The 21133-nt window shown below is 40.4% G+C and overlaps 1 protein-coding gene and 1 long non-coding RNA gene across 18 annotated transcripts in view; both read left to right on the plus strand.

Moving 5' to 3' along the window:
- The window catches only part of DMD (dystrophin), a 2147259-nt gene that overhangs the window by 2082514 nt on the left and 43612 nt on the right, over window positions 1–21133 (plus strand). For all 17 annotated transcript variants that reach the window (XM_081564318.1, XM_081564319.1, XM_081564320.1 and 14 more), the window contains one exon: window positions 1096–1254. In XM_081564318.1, the coding sequence (XP_081420444.1) occupies window positions 1096–1254 (159 nt within the window). The remainder of the gene's footprint in view (window positions 1–1095; window positions 1255–21133) is intronic.
- Window positions 16561–20795, plus strand: LOC145535991 (uncharacterized). Its single transcript, XR_014075578.1, has 2 exons — window positions 16561–16805; window positions 17677–20795. It is a non-coding gene; the product is annotated as an uncharacterized LOC145535991 (long non-coding RNA).

A 21133-nucleotide genomic window follows, 5' to 3' on the forward strand; every position in this document is an offset into this window, starting at 1 on the left:
AGTGAGAGAAGTTGAATTATAACTATCTGTTGTAATTAAACATGGGAAGTCCTCACAATACACCTTGAGAATTTGGGTAGAGGGCTAAGAGATCAGTTGGTCAAACCACGTTTGGTTTACTTTTAAGCAAAATTTAGCTGTAGCTTATTCTGAGGGCATAGTATCCATTCTGACTCAGTGTTGCTTGGGAATAACATGAAATTTAGGGTCAGGTCAGGGGAAGAGGTTTGGTAGATGGGTTGACTTAACTTAAATGTTTGTTTTTAACACCCAGTCATTATTTTAATTTTAACTTACCAACAAGTTATCTGACCTGATGGACCAAGATCATTTGAATTAGGAGGATGTTTTCCCCAAGTATCAGAAAATTTTTCAGCTCAGAGTCAGAGATGAGAAAAGGAAATTAAACAGGTGTGGAAAGGGAAATGTTAACGTATCATCATACTGATGTCTAGCCAGAAACAAAGGGTTTTAGCCTCTCATTAAGAACAGAATGAATTTTTTGTAACTCGGAGGTACACAGCCTTTTCAGGAGCCACAGGCAGTGCATTTAGAAAATAATTTCTCCTGTATATTAGAGAATCCCTGGATATAAAGAAAGATGGCAGCTGCCTCCCAAAATACAAGCCTTTGGCCTCTTTGTTCCTGAAGATTAGTCTTTCAAAGCTGCTCTAAGGAATGAGTTGTTCAGTCCTCTTTTAATTAGTCACGTTAATGGCTCTTTTTTTTTTCCTGCTGATATCTGTTTTTCTAGCTAAACAATAATTGAATGAAATAGTCATTTAATGTATAGTTTCATTATTGTTACCATCCTGCTTCAGTGGGGTTAAGAAATTCAAGCCATTGATTTACTCATGTAAATTGACCACCCAGATTCGATGGAAAATCTGAGCAAGAAACACTTGGAACTGTCACCAACAGGAGGGTAGAACCACAACCTCAAGAGTATCAAAATGTCTTTAAAAGCAGGAGAAAGGGTCTAATTAATTGTTAAGAGCAAATAACTGTTTCAATTTTAAAGTAGATGCCCGAGTCCCTGCCCCCCAAAGCAAAATAAGGGGGGAAAAAACCAAAACCTTTGATTTTATTTTCCAGAGATGATGAACATTTGTTAATCCAGCATTACTGCCAAAGTTTGAACCAGGACTCCCCCCTGAGCCAGCCTCGTAGTCCTGCCCAGATCTTGATTTCCTTAGAGAGTGAGGAAAGAGGGGAGCTAGAGAGAATCCTAGCAGATCTTGAGGAAGAAAACAGGTGAGTTTTCTTTCTAGCTTTGTCATTGGGATGCAGAGCGCATACACTTGCACACATAGAAAAGTGCCAGGAATCTTCACTTAGAGTCATTCTATGTCTAACTGTTTTCTCCAATAATCTGTTTAGCTCCATTTACAGAGTCTCTTTTTTGTCATCTGAAAGAAGAAAATGAATGCAATAGCATAAGTAAGAATTCATACATTAGGTATTAAAGAAATGAATGCTCGTGGTGGTATTTCATTTGCTGCATGTATTTTAGAGGCTTTGATCTCATATTTGAGAATAGAGTTTAAGAACAAAGTAGGTCATTTAATTTTCTGATGATACAATTTGTACATGTGTTTGGCCATATTACCTATCTTAAAGCATTTAAGAAAGTAGGCTCACTGGTCATATTTGGGGATAAATTAGTTCATCTTATTTTCCATCATCAAATACAGAAATCATTTATGTTCACCATCCTAGCAGATTAGTGAGATAATTCTAGTTGTCAGTCATCACTTGAAAAAGATGTTCATGGGAAAAGACAAGAAATTATAAAAGTTAAAAAAAAAATTTTCATGACTCCACAGAGGACAAAGATGTAAAGGTTTGGCATGTTGTGTGGCATCAGGATGATGCGAATCATTGGACTTTGCTTTTGTGTTATGTGTGTGACATCACAGGGCCCTTGCTTAAGCAAGGCTTTTGCAGATGATCACTTCTAACTCAGTGTGCCTTTAGACAGATGCCACCAGGCAGGTCTCTAAAGGAACAGTGGCTCAAATTTGTGGGACTTGAGTACTTTCATGTGTTTGGTTTAGCCCAAGGCATGAAGACCTCTTCATCTTGGCAACACAGTATGTCTGAGAACCAAGTGCCCTTGGGGACTGTGTCACCTCAAGATGAAAAGGCAAACTGCCATTCATCCATTGCTTGCTGCTGCCCCAGGCCTCTGTGTAGCTCTCAGTACCTCTGACCTGTGGCCAGAGCTCCTTATCTGGCCAGCTTGCCTCTACTCTCTCTCTCACCCCCCAGTATATCCTCCATACTGATGGTAGTCGTGCATCTTCCCAGTACCAAGAGCCATCACGGCATTCTTCCTTAACTGGATTTCTGCATCTTTTTAAAAAAACCTAGCTTCTCAGCTGGACATTTTCATCCTTCCACAATTTTCTCTTGACCTGGTGTTGTACCTAGATTCTGGCTGTGCTACTGTAACTACTGTTTCTGAATGCATCCTGCTCTCATCCACTTTCAGAGTTCAGCTCAAGCTTGCTTCTCAGCCTAGCTTCCATCCTCCGTGCAGTTGCTCAGAATGATTTTCCCCACTGAGCCCCTAGCAGATGGGGCTGCATTGGGAAGTAATCTGTCGTTTGTCTAGTCCATGGGGTCGCAAAGAGTCGGACATGACTTAGCGACTGAACAACAACAAATCAGATGTCTTTGGGGGTAAAGTGGTTATCACTGTACTAATCGGTCCCTGCATCTGGAAGTAATCTGTCGTTTGTCTAGATCCTCATAATGCATTGGATCTTTTCCCTTGAACTCCGTTTCAGTTAGCTTTTTTATCAGCTACCCGCCACCGCACCCCCCACCCCACCCCACCTGTCTCTAATGGGGACAGTGAATGCTTTTGGAATAAGGACTGTCTTAATCATCTTAATGTCCCCTATCGTGCTTAGCACAGTGTGACTGTTTAGTGGGTTCTCCAGAAATTTTTGGTAAAAGCCTGAGGTAAGAATACAGAGAAAAGATCACACAGGTACCATTCAGGAGGTAATACTGAGCATTCTGTTGGTTTTAATGGTAACATTATTTGGGGCTTTATATGTAAGACTGACAGTGAATATCATGGTAGATAAAACCTTTCCCTCTACTGTATTGAGTATCATTAGTATTCATTTATGTTCAGTCTTGAATTATTTTAGGAATCAAAGTCAAATAGGAAGAAAAGCTGGTGTTGGTATTATAAATAGAATTTGATGTTACCCAGGGCTAAGAGTATTTTTCTACTATGTGAATGTCCATTGTGCTCTATGTCGTTCTATTTCATTGGTCAAGAGTTCTGTTTTATTGCTGCTGCACCTTCCCTCTATACCATTACAACCAGGCAAAAGAGTGTTGGTGAAGAGTACTGAGACTATCATTTGTATTAGCATTTCATCATTTTCAGAGCACTGTAATGCACTTTGGGTCATTTCATCTTCCTAAAAGTGCTATGTAGAAGATTGATAAGAAAATGCAGGTTCAAAGGGGTTCAAATGGCTTGACCTAAATTTCAGACAGCTAGTGGCAGAACCAACTCCAGATCCAGATTTTCTGACTCAGAATAGTCAACTCTGCCTTGCACCCTAACATAAAAAAGAGTCATTTTATATAAGTATCATTTACGTAGAATTGTAGCACATTCCATGGAAGGTACCTATACTGGAGGGAATATTTTTAGGACTACACATGAATAAACCTGTCCATCTACCTGTGGTACAGTGATAACCACTTTACCCTGAAAGACATCTAATTTGTTGTTGTTGTTCAGTCGCTAAGTCATGTCCAACTCTTTGCAACCCCAGGGACTGCAGCATGCCAGGCCTCCCTGTCCATCACTATCTCCCAGAGTTTGCTTAAATTCATGTCCATTGAGTTGGTGATGCTTTCTAAGCATCTCATCTTCCGCCGCCCCCTTCTCCTCCTGCCCTCAGTCCTTCCTAGCATCAGGGTCTTTTCCAGAGAGTCAGCTCTTCGCATCAGGTGGCCAAAGTATTGGAGCTTCAGCATCAGTCCTTCCGATGAATATTCAGGACCGATTTCCTTTGGGATTGACTGGTTTGATCTCCTTGCTGTCCAGGGGATTCTCAAAAGTCTTCTCTGGCCCCACAATTCAAAAGCATCACACAAGGTATCCAAGGCCATTCCCTTAAAATGAAATGGTTTGTTCTCGGAAAGAAAAAAGAAATATTCCAGGGCTGCTCAGAAATCCAAAATGAATCTGGTGTTGGTGCTGGTCTTTCTGTAAGTTATCTTGACCCTCAACTAAAGGTCAGGATGAACTTCCTTCTTTCTCTGCTTTGTCATGTCTTCACTCCATACCAATCCCAAAGAAATGTGTCTACAGCAAGGGTCCCCAACCTCTGGGCTGCGGACCAGTACATCCTGTCAGATCAGTGGCAGCAAAAGCACTTGAATCATCCCAAAACCACCCCCACACACCCCTGGTCTGCGCAAAAACTATCTTCCACAAACTCAGCCCCTGGTACCAAAAAGGTTGGGGACCACTGCTCTGCTGAGCTCCCCTCCTGAAAGTAGCCTCTGGTTTTCTTTGCTCTAGCCTCTCCTGTCTTCTTGCTGCTTCTGCTAAGTCTCTTCAGTCATGTCCGACTCTATGCGACCCCATAGACGGCAGCCCACCAGGCTCCCCGGTCCCTGGGATTCTCCAGGCAAGAACACCGGAGTGGGTTGCCATTTCCTTCTCCAATGCATGAAAGTGAAAAGTGAAAGTGAAGTCGCTCAGTCGTGTCCAACTCTTAGCAACCCCATGGACTACAGCCCACCAGGCTCCTCCGTCCATGGGATTTTCCAGGCAAGAGTACTGGAGTGGGGGGCCATTGCCTTCTCCATGTCTTCTTGCACTTCTTCTCAAAGAGCTTCAGAGCCATGGCTTTGTCTTCGTGATCCGACTTTAGTGTTGCTTAAGGAGCCTATAATTCACCATTTCCTGTCCTTCCTCTGAGAGAACCCAGGAGGTCATTAGTTGCCCACCAAGCTGGCCGTATTTCCGTAGTCAAACTGGCTACATAACTGAACAAATACAAGCACACATTTAGAGCAAATGGGAAAGAATATTGAAAACTGGGAGTGTCTTGTGTCCTTTGGATATATGTCTACGGGTACTTTGTGTTCCTTTATTCTGTAGCAAGGGCTTATCTCCAAAGGACAGCAAAGGAAGGACGCTTGAAGATCTCCATTCCTGACTAGATGTGTTACTGAATTCTGTTATTCTTATTCATGACACCTCCCCACCATCACCTTGGAAAACAGAAAATGGCTAATTAGGAAGTGTCCTGGGGGTGTCTTATCTCTGTCTTTAGAATTCCATTTCTCCCAATTGTTGCACATAGCATTCAATAAATATTTGTTGAATAAATTAATGAATAAATGAATGGAAATGAAGCTGAATTTATTTTCACTGTTACACTCTTGCATGTAGTTTTGGTGAAAACTCTTCTTAATACCTAATTTCATAGAGAAAAGCCTTTTGGAAGCTTTTCTTCTACTTGCCTTTCAGAATACTTCCCCTTTTTAAACATCTTTGATGAGCACCAAGCATTGCTTTGTCATAAATTTAGAATGCTCAAAGTTCATTTTCCAAATCCTAAGCCCTGCCTGTCTCCACCTTCCTCCCCAGCATTCTCTGATTCGTGGCTTATGCCACAAAGATACGGTGAAAGCTCTGAGCAGAAGCTAAATCTGACTCAGAATTTTCTCAATAGTATCTCTCAAATTTGGGTGACTAGTGACTTCTACAGTCTGTAATGTTTCACTTCTGCATAATGTCTCTCCCTCATTCAACAGATAATTCTGATTCACCTCTTTGGTTGAGCCCAGTTGGATGTGGAGAATTTGCTCCACTGTGTGTCTTTGGCACTGCAAACTCAAAGTTTGCTTTTTTTTCATGCATAGATGAAAGCCTGCAATCTCCTGACTTAAATCTGTAGTGTCAAATTCCGAGGTATTTTTCTCTGCACTGTCTAAATGAACTCAGACTTGCTGTGAGATTCTAGGTACGACCCTGGCAATGAAAAAGGTAACCGTTATGAAAGACAAAACCTCATTGTCATTCTGCTGCCTGCACATCAAATTGATTAGATTGTTCCCAAGTCTAAAAGGAGGGTAAATTCTAACCAGATTCACTGCGAAGTCTACAGTTAATTAAAATGGTTAATAGATATTATATGACGCCAGGGGAATCTGGACTTCTAATACCTACTCAGTACCTTTCATATATCTTGTTGTTGGGCAGCCAGTCATTATGCAGCCTAAATATGAGTATTGCCTTGATCCTTTTCATTCCTCCAATGGCTATGTAAGATTGTTAACGTCATATTCAGAGAAAGTCAAGATTGGTTACTTACACCACTGAATTAAACTAGCTGGCTACCATAATCCTGTTGCTTTCCCTTACAAATGACATGATGACTGGGTTAGAGTCTGGTGGTTTTCTATCTTCACAGTCTCAGGATATCTTTATTCCATGTTCCTTCCTTAGGTCTTTGTGCGAGACTCACATGATGGTGAGGAGATGGCCAAGATGAAGCTAAAGGGGGTCAGGAGTGGGCATTCCACCACAGAGATGTCGGGGGGAACAGCACGGGACGTTTGGAAACTGTAAACTGTGGTGTGTCTTCTGTAACAGGGCAGGGAATGGGACGAGACGAAGCCAGACAGGTCAGCAAGGCCAGGTGGGGACGGACAAAGATGTGATGAGGTGCTGAGGAGTAAGGGCCTCCTGTACGCCCCCCCCCCACCCCAGGGTGAGCCAGGATTGATCCTGTTAGACTTATATGCATGACTCGGCAGCTGTGTGTGGATGGGGGCAGGAGGGGGTGAGGACTTTGAAAAGCACAATCCTGGAAGAAGGGGTCATGTTGGCAGGGAGCATGGAAGCCCAGGAAAGAGATGATAAGGGCCTACAGGAAGGTAATAGAAAAGGGGTGAGGGATATTTTGGAGGAGGGGTGGGGCTGTGTGGCTGGCTGGTTAGGTGGATCTGGGGAGGGAAGGAATGAGCCCCAATTCTGGCCGAAGCACAGCAAGGTTTGTGGGCAGCTGGGACTGACGTCTCAGGAGAAGCTGTCTACTGATGAATTGAGAGTTTACCCTTTGATTCATCAGGATTTATTGAGGGCCTTCCTCAAGGTCGAGTCCCTGGAAGATGGTGAATGGGGTGCAGGAGACATCGACTTTGAGGTTCTGGTGATGTTGTTGTTGTTTGTTGAGTTGCTAAGTCATGTCCGACTCTTTGTGACCCCATGGACTGTAGCCCACCAGGCTCCTCTGTCCATGGAATTCTCCAGGCAAGAATACTGGAGTGGGTTGCCATTCCCTTCTCCAGGGGATCTTCCTGATCCAGGGATCGAACCTTCGTCTCCTGCATTGGCAGGCGGATCCTTTTCCACTAAGCCACCTGGGAAGCCCTTCTGGTGACATACCCACGGACAAATGTGTGACAGGGAGAAGTGCAACTGTGAAGCTTGCAGGAGGGGTGTGGGCCAGAAAGAACAGATCTGTGAGTCACCCGCTCACAACTGGTAGTTGAGACTGAGGGTAAATTTATCTACCCAGGGAGCACATGGCAGAAGAACACTGGGCTTAGTAGAACTTTAGAAGATGTAAACACTAAAATGTTTATATAATTCCTTTTATTATTTTAGTAAGTAATTCATGCACATTATGGGAAATCCAAAGACATGTAGAGAGAAGTGAATCTTTTTCCAGCCTTGTCCTCTGGCTGTCATTCTCCCAACTCTCTACATATGCAAATATTTGTAATCAGTGGTTGAGATTATTTCACACGGTGCCATGCAGTGTTCATTTGGTCTTTTTGTTCTACTTAAAGATCCCTAATAACTTTACACATGCTGGAGGAATATGCCAGAAGAAAAGGGGAAGAGAGCTTTTCCCATAGAAGACAGGAGGGAAAGAGGAACAAAGACACAGGAGGAGGCCTGGTTTTGAACAAGAGAAGTGAAAGTGTTAGTCGGTCAGTCATGTTGGACTCTTTATGACCCTTTGGACAGTAGCCCACTAGGCTCCTCTCTCTGAGGGATTCTCCAGGCAAGAATACTGGAGTGGGTCGCCATTTCCTTCACCAGGGGATCTTCTCAACCCAGGAATTGAACCAGGGTCTCCTGTACTGCAGGCAGATTCTTTACCCTCTGAGCCACCAGGGAAACCCAATCAGGAGCACCTCTGAAAATGTTCTTGTAGGTGACACAGTCTGGGTAAGGAACAGGGGTGAGAAAGGTAACAGTGCACAGTCACTATCTAGTAGACATCATTGGTAGATTCTGATTCTCATAGCTGATCTTTACAGTTTTATAAGTTGGATTGGGCAGGAAAGTGCAGTATATGAGACATTTAATGAAACTGGGGCCTCATGCTACTTGGCAGTATGAGCCCCCAAAACAAAGGGCTCCAGAACCTTTTAAGATAAAGGGAGCTAGTTTTCGCACATGCATCAGACCACCAATATCTTTCATGGCAAGAGAAGCTGAAGGACATACCTACTGCATTTAATAAGCTTGCCTCAGGCTGGGAGGACAGTTGCATGGGGTGGGGTCAATGTGATTCAGAGGCTCAGTTTCCAACTAAGCAACCCAGTAACCCAAGTTTCCTTCAGTTTATCCTGAGTTAATCAAAGCTCAGGGGGACCAGTTCATCCTATCCCATTCATGGATGTGGATGAATGACATCGAATGACAATTTATTTCCTCCTTTATCTGAGCTCTCCCTCTTTTTAACTGTCTTGTTACACTAAATGTGTTAATGTGACCCTCAACCTTTTTGGGGAGCAGCCTGAGGTTTTTTTGAAGAAAATTTTCTTTTTCACAGTAAAGATGGTTTTAATGTGCATATTATTATCCTGTGTAAACAGACAACTTAACTTAGATTCTAGTCTTTTTTTAAAATTGAAGAATAGATGATGAACAGGGAGGCCTGGCGTGCCGCGGTTCATGGGGTCGCAAAGAATCGGACACAACTGAGCTGAACTGAACTGATAGATGATTTACAATATTGTGTTTCAGGTGTACAGCAAAGTAATTCGAGTATGTGTGTATGTGTGTACTTTTTTTCAACTATTTGCCATTATAGGTTATCACAAGATACTGTATATAGTTCCCTATGCTATACAGTAAATCCTTGTTGTTTATTTTATATGTGGTAGTATCTATTAATCCCAAACTGTACTTTGTCCCTCCCCCTCTTCCCTTTTAGTAACTATAGGTTTGGTTTCTGTATCTGTGAGTCTGTTTCTGTTCTGTAAATAAGTTCATTTGTACTGTTTCTTAAATTCCACGTATAAGTGATATATTAGTCTTTGTCTGACTTCATTTAGTATGATAATCTCTAGGTCCATCCATGTTGTTGCAAATGGCATTATTTTGTTCTTTTTTATGGCTGAGTAATATTCCATTGTTTGTCTATGTACCACATCTTCTTTATCCATTTGTCTGTTGATGGACAACAGCATGAAGTTTTAGGTGCAAATACTCATTCTGTTTAAGTGGGAAATATATGTTTTTTAAAGATTGGAGGTATCACTCCATTTTAGGGTCTTGTGTCTTAGATATCTTGGAAATGATAACAAAAGTAAAACTTTTGAGCTTAGACCTTGGCACAGGAAATTAGATAGGCATAAGGATTGCTTCGGGCTTCCCTGGTAGCTCAGCAGTAAAGAACCCGCCTGACAATGCAGGAGGCACTGGTTCGATCCTTGGGTTGGGAAGATCCCCTGGAGAAGGAAATGGCAACCCACTCTAATATTCTTGCCCAGAAAGTCCCATGGACAGTGGAGCCTGGCGGGCTACAGTCCATGGAGTCACAAAAGAGTCAGACACAACTTAAGTGACTGAACAACAACAAGGATTGCTTCATCTCAGAGAAAAACCTAAGTAACCCCTCCAGTGATAACAGTATTCATGATTTACCGGTATAGCTATTGTCTTCCTAGAACAGGCTGGATAAAAGCTGAAGTTCTTACAAGCCAGTTTCCCTTTTAGATCCTCCATGAAGACCCTCATCCTTCTTGTAGCTTTTATTACCAGACCATCGTGCTACAGTAGAACTGACTATAGTCTGAACTTTCTTTAGCTACATTCCAAGCCTGAGGATATCATTCCACGCAACTCGCCAGATAGTTAGTGAATATTTAATGTGTTTTTCAAAGTGCTAAGACTTACAAAAAGGGATAAGCCTTGATTCTTACTCTCATGGAGCTTGTAATAAAAAAGACATTAAAATGTAAACAACTAAGTATAACCCAGTATTGTAAGTTCTCTGGGGGCATGGAGGGCTCAGTTCTGTCTGAGGAACTAGAGAGACCTTCACAAAGGGAGGTGAAGATAAAGGCTGAATCGGAGTTTTCCAGGCTGAGAGAGGAAGTAAGGATGAGCCTTCCAGTCTGTTGAGACCATGAGTTATGTGTGTTCAGAACACAGGAGGAAAAGAACAAGAGAATAGTGGAATGGTAGCTGGAGATTACTGTTGAAAGGGCTGTATATGTCAGACAAAGGAGTTTGTATTTATCCTATAAGCAGTTGAGCAGTGAGGGCTTTTTGAGAAGGAGATGATGGAGAAGAATGATTGTAAGCAGGGAGCTAAAGCCATGGAGACTGGCGGAAGGACAGTGCAATAGTTCGTTGAAAGATGGCCAGGTTCTTAACTAAGGATCCCTTACACAAGTGAAGAAGGGCTGAAGAAGTGGGAAGGTTACTGAATGAATGAGGCCAGGGAAGATGAGAGAGGGAGGGATGGGGCAGTATGAATTTTTTCACTAGGGAACTGGGACATGACAAGTAAACACAAACCATAGAACATACAAGAAAAGCTACTAAGCAGCCAAGGTCAATGGATAGAGAAAAAGAACTATGTACTGAACATACTGTTGTTTGCCCCAGAAGATTCAAGTGGAAATTTCCTATATTGCTTTTGTGTATTCACTTTCCAAAAAGGATTTTTTTAAAAAAAAAACATAGCAGTAAGATTCCTATAGTAGAAATAGTAAATCAATGAACATAGTAGGGATTAGCTTAGTTGATATAATTGAGCTTCAAATTTGGTTTTAGGTTCCCTTCAGGCAGGGGGCTAAGAGGAAACAGTGGTTTGTCTCTGTGTCATTGTTGGATGAAAGAAGTAAAGAAACATGATTATCTTTGTTTAAACCCAGTGTTGGTTACACATTCTTGACATCAGCCCAATTGTAGTGTTCTGTCGAGCTCACTTTGGTAAGAACTACAGGTGTGTACTCATGTCTCTGCAAATGGAGCCTGGATTTTTATCATAAAAGTAGCTCCCAATTTTCTCCAGTAGGGAAGTCCTACAACCACAGAGATGAACATGATTTAGTCTGGAAAATTCAAAGATAGGTATTGAATTACCTCCCATAAGATTAGATAATTATATGAGGGCTTTTACAGAACATCCCAATGGGAGTGACCTGGCTTTGCAATCAAACCAGCAAAAAGAAATTCCACCAAGAACTTGACAAAATTAATTTGCTATATGGATTTCTTAATTGCTGTTAGCTGATTGACTCTTGAAACATGTACACCAAAGACAGGAACTTTGTCTTCTACAATGATTGCTGTTGGATTTTGCTTTCTAAGTTGTTACTTGAGGCCTCTCCTGGGTTGTGGTACAAAAGTGTATTACTAACACGTGGGAAGATATTAGCAGGAATGCAGGTGTAACATTCATCTCGACATATTGAGGTATAAATTTTGAACGTGTTGAAGGAAACGGCAACCCACTCCAGCATTCTTGCCTGGGAAATCCCATGGACAGAGGAGCCTGGCAGGCTAGAGTGCACGGGTTTGCAAAGAATACAGTCCTGTATAATGCTACTTGAGGTAGCTGATTCCTTTTCTGGCACTGAAATGTTAGAAGAAAGATAAACGATGAATCTGTCAACCTTGCATGGCTTGGTACGTAGCAAGGTTAAGCTCACAGAGCCCATGGCTGATGGAGACATCCAGGAGACTGTGGAGAAGACAGGTCTGGAGTCTAGAAGTCTAGATTGAGGTGAGGAGTAATGGGTGGGGGAGGTGAGGTCATGGGCTTAGAGGAGGTGGAAGCCTAGAGAGAGGACAGGGTCCTCCTAAGAAGAGAGCTTATGTGGAAAGAAGACCAAGGACCTCCTGATGTACTGGTTTGTAACTGGCTATGCCCAGTTCTCCACCAGTAGCAAAGTTAGAAATTATTTCCTGCTTTGTATTAATTACATACTTGGATGACTTCTGCAGATTATCAAACCCTCCCCGTTTTTTCCCTGCTATGTTAATAATTAAAGTTCTGTATCTTCAAGTCCTGGGTTACCTTTTGATACCACTCTGTCTCCTAACTTCAGTTTATAGGTAAATCCATATGATCCTTTTTCTATAATTTCTGAGTAACTCCAAGCAACTATTTCGAGGATAGAAATAACCTCTATTCTTAGCTTAACCAATGAGCATAATTCACAGCCCTTTTACCCAGTAGTATAAGGTTTGTCTACAGGAAACTAAACAGTATCCCACACACTAGAAGCCAAGCTGTTGAAAGGCAAGGGACTGTGTCTCACTTATCTTTCTCTCTGTAGTGCTGGGTGTAGAAATGCGTGTTCATTAAAGGAATGGATAAATGCCCTTTGGACTTTTCTTGTGCCCTGCCAGATTTTTTGGCCGGTTTTCAGCTGTCTTCTTTGTTTTTCTCATGTCACATGTTATTGTTCTTTGCCCCAAATCTTTAATAAACCTATTTATTTTCTTCTTTTTAACTTTTATTGGAGTATAGTTGATTTACAGTATTGTGTTAGTTTCTGCTGTACAGCAAAATGAATCAGTTGCACATATACATACATGTACTCTTTTTTAGATTATTTTACCATATAGGTCATTCCAGAGTATGAGTAGAGTTCCCTGTGCTATACAGTAGGTCCTTATTAGTTATCTATTTTATATATAGTAAGTAGTCACTTCTTTTTATTGCTGAGTAGCACTCGTGATGGCTTCCCTGGTGGCTCAGATGGTAAAAATCTGCTCGTTACCTGTTTTATATAAAGTTGTGTGTGTGTGTGTCAGTCCCAATTATCCTTCTCCTCCCCTTCCCTTCCTGGTAAGTATAAGTTTGGTTTCTGTATCTGTAACTCTGTTTCTGTTTTTTTTTTTAAATAAATTTATTTATTTTAGTTGGGGGCTAATTACTTTACAATATTGTAATAGTTTTTGCCATACATTGACATTGTTTCTGTTTTTTAAGTTCATTTGTATCATCTTTTTTTAGATTTCACATGTAAGCGATATAATATGGTATTTGTCTTTCTCTGACTTACTTCACTTAGTATGATCATCCCTAGGGATGATCATCCATGTTGCTGCAAATGGCATTATTTCATTCTGAATGGCTGAGTAGTATTCCAGTGTATATATGTACCACATCTTCTTTGTCCATTCATTTGTTGGTGGACATTTAGGTTATTTCCGTGTCTCGGCTATTGTAAATAGTGCTTCAGTGAACATTGGGGCACATGTATCTTTTTGAATTAGAGTTTCCTCCGGATATATGACCAGGAGTGGGATTGCTGGATCATATGGTAACTCTAGTTTTTTAAGGAATCTCCATACTGGTTTCCATAGTGGCTGTACCAATTTACATTCCCACCAACAGTGTAGGACGATTCCCTTTTCTCCACATCCTCTCCAACATTTATTGTTTGTAGACCTTTTGATGATGGCCATTCTGAGCAGTGTGAGGTGATAACCTCGCTGTAGTTTAGATTTGCATTTCTCTGATAATTAGCGATGTTGAGCATCTTTTCATGTGCCTTTTGGCCATCTGTATGTCTTCTTTGGAGAAATGTCTATTTAGATCTTCTGCCCATTTTTTGATTAGGTTGTTTGTTTGTTTGTTGACATAGAGCTACACGAGCTGTTTGTATATTTTGGAGGTTAATCCCTTGTCATTCACTTTGTTTGCAATATTTTCTCCCATTCTGTGGGTGGTCCTTTGTGTCATTTCCCATTCAACTGAAAACATTGAAGTTGTTTAGGTTAACCCAGACTTGAACATTTCCTAGGATTATTTTGGGGCTCTCTCTTAAATTCATTGTCTGAAAATCCTTAGATGTGTCTGCACAGATAATTCTGTAGGCATGTACATGCCCTATTTCTCTTATGTACATGGCTTAAACTTGATTTCTCATAGTAGGAGAGAACATTAGAAAATTATTGACTTCATTGGGGAAATATCTTTTGTTCTATGAGAAGTAGAATTTTGAATTTAGAACTAATTTTTTTATAAGAGGTTTACCAAGATACAATTCACATACCATAAAATTAACCCATTTAAAGTGTGTAAGTCCCTAATTATTAATATATTCACATAATTGTGTAACCATCATCACATAACCAACTTTACAACAATTTCCTCACCCCAAAAAGAAACCCCATACCAATTTTCAGTCACTCTCCATTTCTTCCAAGACAACCACACTCCAGCCCTAGGCAATCACTAATCTACTTTTTCTGCATGGGTTTGTTTATTCTGGACATTTCATGTAAATGGAATCATATAATAGGGGGTCATTTGTAACTGACTTCTTTCATGTAGCATAATATTTTCAAGGGACTCTTATGTTAGAGCGTGTATTTGTTCAATTGCTAAGTTGTGTCCGACTCTTTTCTACCCCATGGACTGAACCATACCAGGCTCATCTGTCCTCCATTTTCTCCCAGAATTTGTTCAAATTCTTGTCCATTGAGTCAGTGATGCTATCCAGCCATCTCATCCTCTGCCTCCCTCTTCTCTTGTCCTCAATCTTTCCCAGCATCAGGATCTTTTCCAGTGAGTTGGCTTTTCACATCAGATGGCCAAAGTATTGAAGTGTCAGCATCAGCATCAGCCCTTCCAATGAATATTCAGGGTTCATTGCATTTAGGATTGACTTATTTGATCTTCTTGCAGTCCAGAGGACTCTCAAGAGTCTTTCTTCGACGCTCAGCCTTCTTTATGGTCTAACTCTCACATCCATACATGACTACTGGAAAAACCATAGCTTTGACTATGTAGACCTTTTGTTGGCAAAGTAATGTCTCTGCTTTATAATACACTGTCTAGGTTTGTCATAGCTTTCCTTGTGAGGAGCAACTGTCTTTTAATTTCATGACTGCAGTCACTGTCTGCAGTGATTCTAGAGCCCAGGAAAATAAAATCTGTCCCTATTTCCATTTTATCACCTTCTATTTGCCATGAAGTGATGGGAGCAGATGCCATGATCTTTGTTTTTTGAATGTTGAGTTTCAAGCCAGCTTCTTCACTCTCCTCTTTCACCTTCATGAAGAGGCTCTTTAGTTCCTCTTCACTTTATGCCATTACAGTGGTGTCATCTGCATATCTGAGGTTGTTAATATTTCTCCAAGCAATCTTGATTCCAGCTTGAGCTTTATCCAGCCTGGCATTTCTCATGATGCATTCTGCATAGAAGTTAAATAAGTAGGGTGACAATATGCAGCCAATTTGCATACTCCTTTCCCAATTTGCAACCAGTTAGTTGTTCATGTCTGATTCTAACTGTTGCTTCCTGATCCATATCCAGGTTTCTCGGGAGACAGGTAAGGTGTTCTGGTAGTCCCATCTCTTTTAGAATTTTCCACAGTTTGTTGTGATCCACACAGTCAAAGGCTTTAGGGTAGTCAATGTTAAGAAGAAATAGATGTTTTTTTGGAATTCCCTTTCTTTCTCCATGATCCAACAAATGTTGCCAATTTGATCTCTGTTTCCTCTGCCTTTTCTAAACCCAGCTTGTACATCTAGAACTTCTCAGTTCCTGCTGAAACCTAGCTTGAAGAGTTTTTAGCATAACCTTGTTAGCATGTGAAATGAGCACAATTGTATGGTAGTTTGAACATTCTTTGGCATTGCCTTCTTTGCAGTTGGAATGAAAACTGACCTTTTCCAATCCTTTGTCCACTGCCAAGTGTTGACAAATCTGTTTACATACTGAGTGCAGCACTTTAACAGCATCATCTTTTAGGATTTTAAATAGCTCAGCTGGAATTCCGTCATCTCCACTAGCTTTGTTTACAGCATGTATTAGCACTTCATTCTTTTCTATTATTGAGTGATATTCTATCATATGGAAATACTACATTCTAAAACATTCATTTGGTAGTTGATGGACATTTGAGTTATTTCCACTGAAAGGCTATTGTGAATAATTCTGCCATGAACTTTTGTGTATGTGTACTGGGACTTTACAGAAATGATTCTGTAGTTTCTGTCATTGTAATAGAGGAGACCATAGGATCAAATACAGCAAGAGTGTATAGCAGTGCATGCCAGGAAGTGAAAAAGAGGCCAACAAGATAAATTTACTGGGAGAATTTAAGGCCAAGTCTAACTACTCATGAGGGACTCAAGCCAGGACACACAAAGCTTAAAATTATGATTCTCTTTGAGCCCGTTACAGCTTTTTGCTGACCACAGACAATGAAAGTTTGATATTTTACTGTATATGTTTGACAATTGAAACATACTTTTCCCAATGGTACTATTCCTGGAGACCAGACTTCCTCACTTCTAAAACCTTTCCAATCTTGGCATGCTTTTTGGATGGTTAAAACTAGTCACTGTCATACTTGTCTTGGGTTTTGTCTGTCAGCCTTATTTCTAGGCATAATGGAATTTTTAAAAATGAATTCTTGTTTTGAACCTCCAACTAATACACTTATTCTTAGACAATACTGTGTTAGTCCTTGATCAGAAATTTGATCAAATTTGAAAAAAAATCTCAGTCATTGAAGATAAAAGCAAACTAGAGTCAGTTAATAGTGTCAGGTTGTGTCTCATGGAGCTTGAGCAAGATATAGATTGCTATGTCAAGGATAACTCCTGAGAATAGAGTATATCTAAATACATTAACCCTGTAAATTTGGTCTGAACAGTTTATTACAGTAATCCATGGATAAAATTTTATCATGTTGTCACATGCCCAGCAAATTTGGTCACATCTAAGCAAATCTCATCCCAGTGATCTTAGCTTAGTGATTTCATTTCGCCCAGATGATCAGCTGTGATACACTTTACTACAGCAAAGATGATGGAAAATACAGAGTAATTCCCAGATTCTGGGGTAGCTACAATAGTGATGATGGGGGGGGGGACTAGAATTAAAGAAAATATGATGAATCAACTTGAAGTGTTCTTGAGCTACCCTATATATATAAAGAGAGAGAGTGTCGTTGTTTAGTTGTTCAGTTGTGTCCGACTCTTTGCAACCCCATGGACTGTAGCCTGCCTGGCTCCTCCATCCGTGGGATTTCCCAGGCAAGAATACTGGAATGCGTTGCCATTGCCTTCTCCAAGGGATCTTCCTGACCCAGCTATCAAACCTTCATCTCCTGCATTGGCAGGCGGGTTCTTTACTGATGAGCCACCAAGGAAGCATGTGTGTGTGTGTGTGTGTGTGGTATATATAGTGCCAAGCTCAGTAGGTTTTACTAGATTGCTGTTCTTTCAGACAGTTTAAGTGCTTTCTTTTGGTAAGTAGGGATTTCCCTGGCAGCTCAGACGGTAGAGTCTGCCTGCAATGTGGGAGACCCGGGTTCGATCCCTGGGTCAGAAAGATCCCCTGGAGAAGGAAATGGCAACCCACTCCAGTATTCTTGCCTGGAGAATCCCATGGATGGAGGAGCCAGGCAGACTACAGTCCATGGGGTCACAAAGAATCGGACATGACTGAGCGACTTCACTTTTTGGTAAGTAGCTTTCAACACACCTGAGTTTCCAAATCCACAGAGCAGACATTATAGAGAGAAAGAAGTCATAATAATTATGAACACTTAGAATGGGCCAGGCCTGGTTCTAACAGAGCTGTACATAGAGACTGTAGACTGCACCGGCCCACTGAACCTCCTGACATGGTAAGAGCTTAGGGCAGTTTTCTAGCCTCAGCAGTTGGCATAGCCTGGCTTTGAATCAAGGTCTTTCTGACTCCCAAACCATTCTCTCAAGCCCTCTTCTAATTCCGGCCTCAGCCATAGGTTGCAAAAGGGACCAAAAAGTCAATGTGCCCAAAGAAAAATTATCTCACGTTTCTTTGCTTGATTCAGTATTGCTTTTCAATGCAGATATCACTGGAAGAAATGGTACATGATTATAAAATCCCACTGAGGTTTATTCAGTGGGAAAGGGGTTGGAAATGAAGAGCTCTGAATGCATTACAAGGGGACAATGCTAAGAGAGAAGGATTAGAAACAAGAGCCTGGGGGTTCCTGCCATTTTTACTGTTTTGCTTAAGGCAAACCTAAAATATGCATATTTTTACTTCCCACCCTGTGAGCGGCTCCTTAATTAACGCTGATAGTGCCAAGGCATATTAATGTCTCTTTTCCTCTGGTTTAGGGGTATTTTTGACTTTGTGTTTGATAAAACTTTACAGTATAGCTTTAAATATTTCAACTATAATTGAAAAAATCTGTGCAATTTCCAGTTTTTAAAATACCTCACGCTTGTGAAATGTCTCTTTGCCTTTTTTTTTTTTTTTAGAAACTGCTAATTTGCCAGATTTATAGTTGCCGTAATAGTTCTGTGTGATTTACTACATGTGCCCAAATCCACATTGGCGGATATGATTTAGCAGCTTTTAATACTGTACGAGGGTAAAGCTAGATTTCTCTGGACCTAATCTTTTTAGAGGCAAACCTTTGTAGTTGTTCTCGCTTTATGAAATAGATCTTATGTGTGCTCATGCTTTGATATACAGTTGGATGTATAAGACTGTTAAGACCATGATCACTAAAAAGTGATCTTCATACAGCTATTTAATTACAGTAAGGAGGTTCTATTTAAAGAGTACATGACCTGCATTGAAAACACTTGACTGACAGCAGTAAATTAATAGAAATTACACAAAGATCGTTGTAATGTTCTTTATTGCAACTAGCAGAGAGCTAGTTATGATTGCTAGAGGGGCCGGATGCTTTCATGTTTTCAGCATGTGGAGGTAAAGCCAATTTGATTTCTCTCTTTGCTGTCTCTTATATCCATTAGCTAGTTAGGAAAAAAATATCTAATGCAAATTTGTATCTGGACCACCACATTTATACACATGATGAGATAAAATTAATCAGATAAAGCCACAAAGTTGTAGAATGGAGGATTTTTTTTAAGCTCTGTGGAGAATAAATTAATAATGGATGGCAGACTGGCAGACTTTTTTTTTTTTTAGCACGACTGGCTGCAGGAAGAAATTGTGGTAACAGAAACCATGTGAAGTGAATTTGAATTAGTGTTCTTTAGGGAGATACCAGAGAAATATAATTTACAAGATAATCAAGAGCCTAAATAGATTCTCTGTGGAGTCAGGGTCTGATTCCTGACATATATTCATCTATGTTGAAATGACTCCACAAATACCTTCTAACAATTAGAGAGTCAATAGGGGTGAAATATGCATGTATAACTTCAAGAAAAGCAAAATATATATCAGTAATAATACAAATCGACCACCAACTGTTAAAATGAATAGATTGTATAGTTGTTGTTAAGGTTTAAAATGAGTCACCTCGGAACAGTGGTATCTCATTGATCTTTTATGGGAATGATATATCGCCTACGTGCTTTACAAATACTGTGTCCAAAGAAATGTAGCATTATGATATACTTTAAAGGGTACTGACATAGATGTTTTTAAATATAAGAAAATGGCTTAAGCCCTTTAGCCCTTATAAACTATTTCCCAACCCCTAAAACCACTCGGTAACCATGACCACGTTTATTAGGAAATGTATAGTAAAAGTTATCTCTAATTCAACTCTTTGAACATCAGTTTTTCTTCGTAATCTTGAAAATGTATAAATACCTGTAAAAGAGAATTTAGACTCTAAAAACTTCATATTTTACGTGGTTTCTGGTGAACATACCTCCTTTTGAGCTATTTCTGGCTTTTTTAACCTTTGCCATCATAGCTTGTCCTACCTCAGAACTTCAGGGGAAAAAAGTATTCTTTCAAAATCAGGCTTGTTATTCAGCTTAATAGAAGTTTTATGTGTGCCACATATTTGTTTAGGAGAAGGTACTTGTTTGGTTCATTGGACCCTGTTGTGGTAAATTTAGATTTGAATGAGTGCTGAGGAAACCTTGATCAGACATTTACAAAATCAACACGTCCTGGTACCTTTCTGATTAATATAATGTTAGCTTTTGCTTTGAGGCAGCATCTTCTGCTCCTTCCATTTTTCCAGTGGTAGGTAATACATGGAGTGAAAAAAATTAAAAAGTCGTTACTGTGCTTTAAAACAAGATGAACATCTCTGTGGACCAGAAATGGCGGGTTGAGCAGTAGTATGTGAGGCTTAGTCAGTGAACTTTCAACTCCTGTTGGAATAGCAGTAATTAAAATGCAGAGTCGGACACGACTTAGTGACTAAACAATAGAATTCTCCTCACCAGCTCGGGGCACATAGCCAGATATTTGAAATCAGGGTCCTGCCAAAACACACCTGGAGAGAGACATACACATACTCACTTATGTGAAAAAGTTGAAGTGTTAATCACTCAGTCACATCCAACTTTTTGCGACCTCATGCACTGGAGCCCGCTAGGCTCCTCTGTCCATGGGATTCTCCAGGCAAGAATACCGGAGTGGGTTGCCATGCCCTCCTCCAGGGGATCTTCCCACTGAACTCAATAGACATGGTAAATTAGGCTGGACCCAGAGGAAGTAAGGAATTGAAAAGAGATGATTCTGAGGACTTCACTGAACAAAGCAGTGAGAAAAACAGATAAATATAAATAAAAAAAAAGAAAGATAGGGAATGGACCATAAGGCTGTAAAATATACCTAGTACAAGGTTCAGAAGAAGAGAAGGGAGGAAATGACAGAGAAGCAATAACAGCTGAGAATCTTCCAGAACTGAAGAATAATGTGAGTCTTTAAGGAAATGGTCTCCTGAGAGAAATTTCAAACATCTGGGAAGGCAAGAAAGGCCTGTGTAGAGCAATTGGTATTCTTTACAGCTCAGCTTTAGGAAGTCCTGACTGATTCAAATGAGTTCTCTCTGTTTTTTACTGGAAAACATGAAAACAGAAATGCAGTGTGTTGTATATATTAAACCATGGTTTCTGAACAAGGGCGCTTATAAATA

The sequence above is a fragment of the Giraffa tippelskirchi genome, chromosome X, assembly GCF_054371585.1.
Source record: "Giraffa tippelskirchi isolate mGirTip1 chromosome X, T2T-mGirTip1v1.2.pri, whole genome shotgun sequence".
NCBI lineage: Eukaryota > Metazoa > Chordata > Mammalia > Artiodactyla > Giraffidae > Giraffa > Giraffa tippelskirchi.